The sequence below is a fragment of the Gossypium hirsutum genome, chromosome D11 (assembly GCF_007990345.1).
Source record: "Gossypium hirsutum isolate 1008001.06 chromosome D11, Gossypium_hirsutum_v2.1, whole genome shotgun sequence".
Lineage (NCBI taxonomy): Eukaryota > Viridiplantae > Streptophyta > Magnoliopsida > Malvales > Malvaceae > Gossypium > Gossypium hirsutum.
Window position 1 is genome coordinate 67284592 of NC_053447.1, and position 10767 is coordinate 67295358.

At 27.6% G+C, this 10767-nt stretch overlaps 1 protein-coding gene across 2 annotated transcripts; it reads left to right on the top strand.

Annotated features, from left to right (window-relative positions):
- Nucleotides 1–9122: 9122 nt before the first annotated feature.
- LOC107930881 (40S ribosomal protein S21) lies at nucleotides 9123–10767 on the top strand. 2 transcript variants are annotated; one of them, XM_016862643.2, is made up of 4 exons: nucleotides 9123–9240; nucleotides 9392–9489; nucleotides 9604–9736; nucleotides 10473–10767. In XM_016862643.2, the coding sequence occupies exons 2-4, from the start codon at nucleotides 9440–9442 to the stop codon at nucleotides 10536–10538; spliced, it is 249 nt and encodes an 82-aa protein (XP_016718132.1). In that variant the 5' UTR covers nucleotides 9123–9240; nucleotides 9392–9439; the 3' UTR covers nucleotides 10539–10767. The 2 variants fall into 2 exon arrangements, with proteins under 2 accessions (XP_016718132.1, XP_016718133.1); XM_016862644.2 differs by having other exon boundaries at nucleotides 9164–9240; nucleotides 9428–9489.

The following is a 10767-nucleotide window of genomic DNA, read 5'->3' on the forward strand; positions in this document are numbered from 1 at the left end:
ACCCTTCCGCAAAAACAATTCCAATTAAGCACTTGAATTTAAAAATTACATCAATTAAGCTCTTTAATCAACAGAATTTATCGTTAAGTATTAATTTCATTAAATGTTGATTATGTGACAGTTAATAGTAATTAAATCATTCGTTTTTACGCATAAATAAAATAATAATATATTTTAACGCACTTAATTTACGTTCTCTTACCTAAATAATAATATCAAAAGTTATATTTTTCTAAATAGGAAAAAAAATAAAGTCAAAAAGTGGTAATCCAATCCCATCACCATCTAATTAATTAATTCACAACACTTTGAGGTGTATCCTTTTGAAAATACAAGAGACAAAAACTATATTATCTTTGAGATATTAATTTTATTAATTAAAAATTGCTACCTTTCCATTTCCATTTCTTTCATCCCAATCCTATCATGCATTGTGCATTATCTTTAACCCACGTGATACATGTGAATTGAGTATTATACCATCAAATTTTTAATCATTATTATAAATAATATTTTTTTAATTTTTAATTGGTTTATAAATGTGCAAAATCAATCAATCATAAATGTCAAACTTTGGGTGATTTAGCTGATTTCTTTTTTAAAATTTATCGATATAAACTGTTTTTGAAGAAAGAAAGTGAAAACACATTTTATAAGACGTGTTTTCAGGCTAACAGTAACTATTCACTAATATTATAGTGAAAACACGCCTTATAGAATGTATTTTCATTTCGCTCTACAAATTCAACATATTTCGTTAATTTTTTCAAAAAATAAAAACAGCGTAGATTCTTAAATTAAAAAAAGGATCAACATATTTTAGTAAATCAATCGTCAAACTTTGGGCTTTGAAGGAATTTAAAAGCACAAATGCATATATTAAATCAATTCAAAATTTCACTCCTTGTTGGTGGCGAATCAATGGGCTGCTCACAGGGCCTAACCCTCTAAAATGAAAATTTTTCATTTAGCTTTCTTTATAGTTTATAAAATTTTAAATTAATAATGGTAAAATTGTACTTTGGTCCCAAAATGATAAAAAAAAATTGGTTTAATTCTCTAAAAACTATAAAAGTATAGGCTATTACAATGATAAAATTTCATTTTTACTATCGTAAAAGTATACAATTTAATTCCGCCCCAAAAAAATTTTCTCACTTCCCCTGTGCTCCTTGTGATATTAAATTAATCAATTTATCAATTTAATATTTTAAATATAAATTAGCTAAAATAAAGTTTGGTAATGAGAAATTTACAAAAAGAAAAACTTAAGAAAAAAATCAAAATTAATTGCATTAGACATCCCCAAATTATTACTCTCATTTTAAATTAGTCTGTAAACTTCAAAACGTTCTAATGACATCCTTAAACTATCGATGTTAAATCAACCAGGCCCTTCCATTATTGAAGTTGTTAATTTAACTGTTAAATGATATGTGAAATCTTATATAACATAATTTAAAATGAAATTTTTAAAGAAAAGTAAAATATTTTTACGTAACTTTCAAAATTAAAAACTAAAAATAAAGTAAAATCGAAAAAAGAGAAAGTGAACAATAATCTTTATAAAAACTTCGAAAAACTTAAAGCCGAGACTTTTATAACTTTCATTCTTACAATATTCAGTTTAAAATTTTCGTTTTAAATCATTTCACATGAGATATTACATTTCATTTAATTATTAAATTAACAATTTTAATATCGATAATTTTATAATATATTTAAAATTTTAAAAATATAAAAACCAAATTAAAATAAAAATCATAATCTAAAAATGTTTCATGCAATTAACTCAAGATCAAAACTACTAAAATGATAGTAAAATAACTAAAACTTATGATATATGTAATCTGAAAACAATAATTATTGAGCTAGATTTGTGATAAACATGCTGAAATTGTGATAACTATATATATTATGTGCCCATAAAAAAAATGCTAAAATTATGAAAAAGAAGATAGTTTGATTTTATGTTTTAGACGTTTCGTCATAGACAACATGCTAAGGTTGTGAGTAGTCGGTTTAATTTCATCTCTAATGACTCACCGCAAAAGCAGTTCATCTCTTTTTACTGCTTTTTATTTGGGGAGAATTAACGTTTAGTCTCTAAATTTGATCATTTTTATCACATTGGTCCTTAATTTTTGTCCATGTTAATTTTGAACTTGACAATTTTCTCAATTTGGCCTTTGAACTTAAATTTTATTAGTGTATAATGGCATGACGTTTTGAATTTATGTCACATCATTATTTAAAATAAATAAATAAAAATTATAATTTCTTTATAGTTTTAATAATTTTTGTTTTCTTTTAGATTTTATGTATATTTTAAAATTTTCAAGTGATGACATGAAACAATATCAGGTACCAGGATATCATTTGAAAAAAAGTTGCTAAGTTTAAAGACTAAATGTTGCTTTTATACCTTTAATTTTTTTCCAAAATATTCGAGCTAAAAAATAATTTTACTATTGTACTAATTTTTAATTATAAATTTTTAGAAACAATTTTACCATTTTCGGGTGCCACTAGGATTTTGCCCTTGTTTCCATTGTTCTTAATATTCATAAATATATTATATAAGTAGTTTAAATGCGTAAAAGAACTCTAAAATATATTAGATTATGATATAACATTGACACCTCTCTTATGAGTTTGTTGACCGTATTTTCACTAATCGAGGGTTTCTTAAACTTCTTTGGACTCTCTTTGAATTATGGGAGACAAAACCCTGACACAAGCACTATACCTTCCGTTGAGGGTCTGAGACCAACCTCCCCTAAACAGAAAGATGTTTTTTGTTAAAAGGGGGTTGGCTCTATTTCGAGATAAGTCTTTGAAGCTGAGTGGTTCTATTCTATTCTTACCCATTAGTGCCATTTAAGGGCATGGGTTCGAATCCCACCAAGGCCAAATGCTAAATATTTCCTTGGTGGCATAATGCTAAATGCTCCCTAAATTTCGTAAAAACGTTGGACTCTCCTCAAAGTTGGGAGACAAAATCTGAGGCTAAAATCGAGCATAAACACCCTGTGCACAAGACCTCCACTGTTTTAGGATTTGGTCGACTACTCGATAGACGATACTTCAAAGACATATATATATTCATAAATATATATGTGTGTGTGTGTGTGTATAAAAGTAGTTTAAACATATAAAAGAACTTTAAAATATATTAGATTATGACACAATATTGAAACCTCCCTCATGAGCTTGTAAATCGTATTTTTACTAATCGAGGTGCTCCTTCCCCTAAACAGAAATATGTCTTTTTGTTAAGAGGGGGTTGGTTTTATTTTGAGATAAGTCTTTGAAGCCAAGTGGTTGTATTCTTACCCACTAATGTCATTTAAGGGCATGGTTCGAACCCCACCAAGCCCAAATGCTAAACATTTCTTTGGTGACAATGTGCTCCCTAAACTCTGTAAACCCGTTAGGCTCTCCTCGAAGTCGAGAAACAAAATATGAGGCTAAAACTAAGTATAAGCACCCTGAGCACAATACCTCTACTATTTGAAGATTCGATCGACTACTCAGTAAACGATATTTGAAAGAGTTTTCCAAAAAAAGCCACCTCCCATGTAAAAGATTTCAAACATTACGACTTCATTTTTTATTTGTATGATAAATATATTAAATTTATTTGAAATTTTATTTAGATAACGAGTACTACTATGTTACTAATTTTTTATTTTTAAGTTTCAATAGTTGAATTACTAAAATATGGATAAAAAAGTATCAAACTATAAAATTACAAAAGTTCGTGAAAAGATACATATTTCAATAGAAAATTTTACAATGTTTTATTCCCGATTCGATAGACAATTATTAAAAGCAACTACTTTAAAAAATGTCTAATAAATTAGCACGTGGGGAACAGAACAAGTTGTAATTAGAAAATGTTAAAAAATGTTGTTAGTCTTATACTTTGACAAATTTTGACATTTAATCCTTGTATTTTAAAAATTAGAAATTTCATCACATCCAATGTCACTAAATTATTAGTAAAATTATGTTTTGATCGTTACAAGAAGTTACAAAATCCTTCGTCGTGAATGCTTTCTGAAGAGGTAAACAATTAACAATAAAATGTGTTCCATTACCATAAAGAGAGATCGAACTCTCAACCACATGATCAAAAGATAAGGTGAACAATCAACACACCATACCTCATAGTTTATTAAAATAATATTTTATTAAATAGTTTATTACACATTACTAAGTATGCGACGACGGAGCCTAATAGAGGTCCAGGAGGATCATGACCCCCCTAAGGTTTAAGATTTTTACAACTTCCTCTGTTGTATATTTATTATAGTCCCCTGAAATGGTAAATTTTGAATTTAGGCCATTTATAATTTATAAAATTTTAAATTAATAATGGTAAAATTACACTTTGGCTCCCTCAAAAATGATAAAAATTTAATTTAACCCTTTAAAAACTATAATTATATAGGCTATTAAAATGATGAAATTATATTTTTACTATTGTAAAAACATACAATTTAATTCTAATCCCCTCTTAAAATTTTTTTTCTAGCTCTGTCACTGCAAGTACAGATTAATTTTATTAATTTATATAAATATATAATTTTTTAATTGTTTCATCGAATAAATAATGTATATTATATGTATATAACATTTGAAAAAATACCAAATAAAATTAATTATAAATTTAAAAATACTAAATAAAAATCAATAAACTACATCGTTGAAAGTGAATTTACATATAGTATGAATAAGTGAACCCAGAAATACATGCACAAACTACTGGATCCCATCTTTAGATTTCCAAAGATTATAAAATAAGATCAAAATCCCAAAGAATCCTCATTAATTAATGAACAAACAAACAAAAAATCCTCGTTAATTAAAATGGATTTAATAAAATATTGGAAAATTGTAAAACGTTAATCATTGAGTTTTTAATATTATTTTTTTATTGCCATGACCCTTATTATTCACAAACCACGTCAGTTTGTGATAAGCATGATCACATGACATGTTAGAACTATAATGCTTCCATAAAATACACTATATTTATTTTTTTAAAAATTATTTATTTATATAAATAATCATCTAGAATTTTTCCACAACCAAATACAGGAAATGATAATTAAATAAGGAACTACTTTAATAATTTTTATTTTATTTCATTTAAGATTATATATTTTTATCAAACAATCTAATTATAATTAATAATTAATTTTAATTAAAATATCAAACATATTTTATAACTTAAATTCAACATTTGTACGTGTTTTTCGATAAAAAAAACATGAGTATTATTAAATTTAAGTTATAAACTTTATTTGGTGTATTATTTAAAATTAATTATTAATTATAATTAGATTAATTATGATAACTGATAATATAATTTTAAATAAAATAGAATAAACTTTTTCTCTATTAAGTGATATATAAGTATTTATACTTATCATTTTTATAATTTTTTTTGGAAAATTTTCTATCGAGTGAATGCTATTATTAATTATCAAATATGTTTAAAAATTTAAGGGTAAACTACAAAAATAGTCACTTTTGTTTGTCTCAGATTACATTTTAGTCACTCATGTTTGAAATGTTACGTTTTAGTCACTTACGTTATCATTTTGTTATGAAGTGGCCATTCTTCCGTTAAACTCCGTTACCTCCCTAACGGCAGTCCTACGTGGCAGCCCAAATGAGTTTCAAATGCCAATTTGGATGTTCAGTTGCTGAAATGAAAATAGGTTTTTAATTAAATAGATTTAATTTGGACTACCACATAGGACATCTAAGTTGGCATTTAAAACCCATTTGGACTGCCACGTAGGACTGCCGTTAGGGAGGTAACGGAGTTTAACGGTAGAGTGACCACTTCATAACAAAACGATAACGTAAGTGACTAAGACGTAACGTTTCAAACATAAGTGACTAAAATGTAATCCAAGACAAATAAAAGTAACTATTTTTATAGTTTACTCAAAATTTAATTTCCTGTTAATTCTAATCTACTTTGGTTGCCAGTACAATACAATAACATCAATGTTTGTGCCAAATCCATCTAATGCATATAGGCCGAAATTAGTGTTAAGCATGGTTTTCCCAAGAACAAATATAGGCCGAAATATATTAATGTCAATATATTATAGTATTTTAATTTGAAATTTTTAAAAATTTAAATACCATTTGAATTTCAAAAGTTGTTATAGGCGTTGATTATATAACATTTTATAAAATTGAAAAATAATCTGTTTTAAATATTAAAATCAAAATTGTAAAGTTATTCATGGGCCAAATACGTTGCCCGGCTCGACTAGAGTTGGTTTTGGATAAGCTGTTGTCCATGGATACGGTCGATATAAGGTTAGAATTGGACTAGGTTATGGATTGAGTTACCTGTCTAAACTCAATGAGTTATTCGAAATTTGAGTGGATTTAGATAAAATCATTAAGCCCAAAAAACAAGTTTAAACAGAAAAGATAAATTTATTTAAAATAAAGCTTAAATTTGAACATTCGAAACTCGAACTCGAACTCAACACAGACATATTTATATATATTTTTGGTATAAAAGATAGCAATCAAAGCTTGTAGCAGGCCAAGTACATATCGCTAAGAGGACCGTCGACCCTATCCTGTTCAACCAACTGAAGAACATCATCCGGTGGTGCCTCAAACAACCTAGTTGTCCATGAATTTGGAAGAGATCTTCTAGCCATCGCATCATTCGTTCTATTGGTTGATCTACTGATATGTTTAACTGTTACCAACCAATTTCGTAAGCAAAGCCCACGGATATAAGAAATCAAAGCTTCCTTCACGTCACTTGTCTGTCCTCTCTGCAACAAATTCACAAGAGCCTAACAAATCCGTTCCTGCTTCTATTTTCATGAAACCCAAACGCCAAGCAATCTCTAGGCCCAAAAATAAAATCAATAATCCACTATCCAACATGATCTGGGAAAACCCTACTATTTTGTAACTAAAGGTCATGGGCTGAACCGGCCCAAAAAATAATTTAAAACTTTGTCTAAGTTTAATTCGGATAAAAATATTAAAATTTGACCCCGACTGCCTCATATTAAAAATTTTATACTATTATTTTTATATAAAAATAAATTTAAAAAATATAATACATCAAATACACTAAAACATTAAAATAAATATTTTCTAATAAATTCAAAATAAATTAAAAAATATTTATATTTAAATAAAATTAAGACAAGGTGTAACTTAGCAAATATGTACTTTTATAATAGTAACAAAGTTAACAATAAAATAAAAGTTACACAATATCTAAATAATAACAATAAAATAGTAGCAATATAATTGTGAAACGACATCAAAACAGTGAACACAACAACAGATTTTATTTTTATTTTTATTTTTTTACAAATTTTGGTTAGGCCGGCAAAAAAAGCTTAGATCTCTTTTTTTTGTCTAAACCCATTTTTCGGGCTTAAATTTTTGCTTTAACCCTTTTACTTTTCGATTAGACCTTCGGGCCAAGTTGGGTGTCCAGACCCATTATGCGCTCAATCAATAATTTTTCTAAACCATTATGCGTATAAATAACAAACTTTTACAAAAAATTTTCAAACTCAATCAATAAAAGATTGATATATAAACTCATCAGTATTAGCAAAATAAATATTCTTAATTGTATAATCTGAAATTAATTATTTAAATAAGCAATCTTGCAAACTACATGTTGCAAATTGATAACACATATGTGATTATTTTATAGTTGCATCTATGAAAATTATATAATATCAAACCATCCACATGGTGGATGAATGGGCTCATATTTGTTTGAGAAATGCAAGACATTAAATCTCAAATTTAGCTAGTGAGTTTCTAATAACCAATTTAAGAACAAGCAACATATGAAAATTCTTTTAAATTAAAGAATGTTTTGGTTCTTTAATGAATGTCCATATGAATTCTTAATTAATTTTTACATTCTCATATTCTTCATCAATGAATATTAACAGAAATAAAATATTTGGGCATATGCCACATGTGACCAAAAATCTTCAAATCGAAATCTATCTATTCGTGTTGTTATGATTAATCTCCAATTATAATAAACATGATATAATAAATAACACATAGTAAAATATACATGAAGATCTTTAACATCATCGTCATCACCTTGACTATTATCACGAGCACTATTATAAGTAGTAAAACAATTTTGTTTTCATAATAACATTTACAATCTAATAGTAAAAATCATTTAATAAATAATCAAAATTTTTGTGTATGATGCTTGAAAATTACCTAATATACATTGTATCAGATTTTAATACCACATATATGTTATAAAACTTATCTTGCTCTAATAAAATATTTATAAATTCAATTTAAAAGATATCATACAATCATTCAATATTAGCAAGTTAATAAGACTAAATAAATATTATCAAATTTCCTTTTAATCAACAGTGGTAGGTTAATAACACTTTCCACCATAATTTTAATAAAATTTTAAGAATAAACAACAAGAAAAAAAATTTAAACATAAAAATATTATGCATAATATAACTTAATTAAAAAAATTTAAAAAAAGAAAAAAAAATATACCATATTAATAGCAAACATGTTTAATTAATAATTATGTCTTTATATAAAAAAAATTTAACCTAAAAAAGCAAATATCAAATAGTATCAGAATGTGAAATTTATGTCAAATAAAAATTAATAGTGGTCATACCTTAATTGAAAAAAAAATGGTCGAAATATAAAAATTTCTTACCAAACCATACTTATACAATAAATCAAAGATCGAGAATAAGAACCATAATCCATTTTAAAATTAAATCTTTCAACATCTTGAAGATAAAGTTGTAAGGGTGAAAGTCTAAGGTAAAAAAGAAATTGATCTGTGAGACGACTTCGAAATATTTTGAAAAAAAATAGAAAACGTATTTTATTCATCAAAATGAATTATTATAATGTTTCATCAGAGTCTCTATTTATAGATATAAAAAGTATAAAAAAAATAAAGATCTAATTCTAATAATTATTACAATTATAAATAAATTTAAATTTTATATTAATCATGATTCAAATTTACTTAATAATATATTCATATTTCGTATGAATTTTATTCAAATATTATGTTTAAGCGCAATAATAACTCTAGCTTGGACGGACTTACCGACTAGTAAACTGTTGCCTCTTTTTGTATAAATAAAAGCCCTAAACCTCACCACGATCCTTATCATTGCCGCCCCTTTCTTTCTCTTCAAGGTATGGCCTCTCTCTTTCAATCTGGTTCCCCCCCCCCCCTTCTAAAAGATTATTAGTTGCAGAGCAATTGAAGTTTAAAATCTAGTTAGCTTTTCCAATATTTCTGTTTTTTAAAACATTTTTTAATGAATTTAAATCGGTGTTATATTAGGTGATTTGAGCTTTTTGCGTTTCTTGTTCGGTTTAGCAAATTGCAAAGATGCAGAACGAAGAAGGTCAAAATATGGATCTTTACATTCCCCGAAAATGGTATTTAATTTGCCTCTTAGTTCTTATCGCCCATGTACATTCATAGCGTTCGTTTGTTTTACAATGGAAGCTTACATGTAATTTTTCTTTGTTGTGTTGTTGATGTTGTTGCAGCTCGGCCACTAACAGGCTCATCACCTCAAAGGATCACGCATCCGTGCAGATCAATGTCGGTCATTTGGATGAGCTTGGCAGATACACTGGCACATTCTCCACCTTTGCTCTTTGCGGCTTTGTCCGTGCTCAGGTTTAATATTGATTCTTAACTAGCCTTTTGATTGTTTTCGGTTGTTATTAGCTATGTTGCTCCGACTCTTTAGTTTTCTTGAAGTAATTGTGTCCGCCACATATCCGGACCTTCGTTTCAACTATATCATGCAAATTTCATTATCGTTGCTTATGTCTGGGTACATTTTCATGTTGACTAAATATTTGAGATATGGCTTAACTTAAAGACTGTTTTTTTGTATCCATTTAATCTGCAAGTTTACCTAGAGAAACATTAGCTTTAAATTTGCCTCGCAATGCTCGTGTTTGCAGCGCTGAAATAAACAATGTATCACAGCTTATGTCCGGTTGCCCGCTGATTCGTACAAGTATTTGGATGTTGTTAGGTTTCTGCTTGTTGCTATTACTTGCTATTCCTGTGATCTTTTATTTTCGGGTCAGCCTCCCATAGTTGTATCTGTGTCATGTTTAAGTTCGCGTAAAAGACTAGAAGCCATTAATCTGCAACTTAGTTAATGATACACTTGCAGTTACATTGTTGTGTTGAGACTTTAAGTCGTATTGTTTTATCTATTTCAATCTACAAATTTGTTGAGAGAAACATTAGTTTTAAATATCCAGTTGCCTGCAGATCGGCTCAAGGTCCAGATAGTTCCAGTTAGGAAGCTGTTTCATAGGGTTGCTTTAAGAATTTAGATTCTGTGTGCATACCTTGTAAAGACATTTAGTTTTATCTACTTTGTTCGGTTTTACAGGGCGATGCTGATAGCGCTCTTGACAGGCTTTGGCAGAAGAAGAAAGCCGAAGTCAAACAGCAGTAGTCGGGTACCGTTTTATTACCCGTCTCTGAACTTGGTAGGGAAAATTCTTGGCAATGACTGTTAAATTCTAGTTTGTTTAGGTAGATAAAGTTGAAAGTTGTTTTTGTCAAATTGTTGATGTTTAGTCTCTTGCATTCGATATATATACACACACATACATACCAATGTCATGCTCATGCTCAGTTTTTGATACTCACATCTAAATCTATGATGATATTTTTATGCTTTA

Coding starts and splice junctions, on each gene's coding strand:
- LOC107930881 (XM_016862643.2), top strand. CDS start 9,440: ATGCAGAACGAAGAAGGTCAAAATATGGATCTTTACATTCCCCGAAAA. Junction 9,490..9,603: donor CTTTACATTCCCCGAAAATG/GTATTTAATTTG, acceptor ATGTTGTTGCAG/CTCGGCCACTAACAGGCTCA. Junction 9,737..10,472: donor GCGGCTTTGTCCGTGCTCAG/GTTTAATATTGA, acceptor TCGGTTTTACAG/GGCGATGCTGATAGCGCTCT.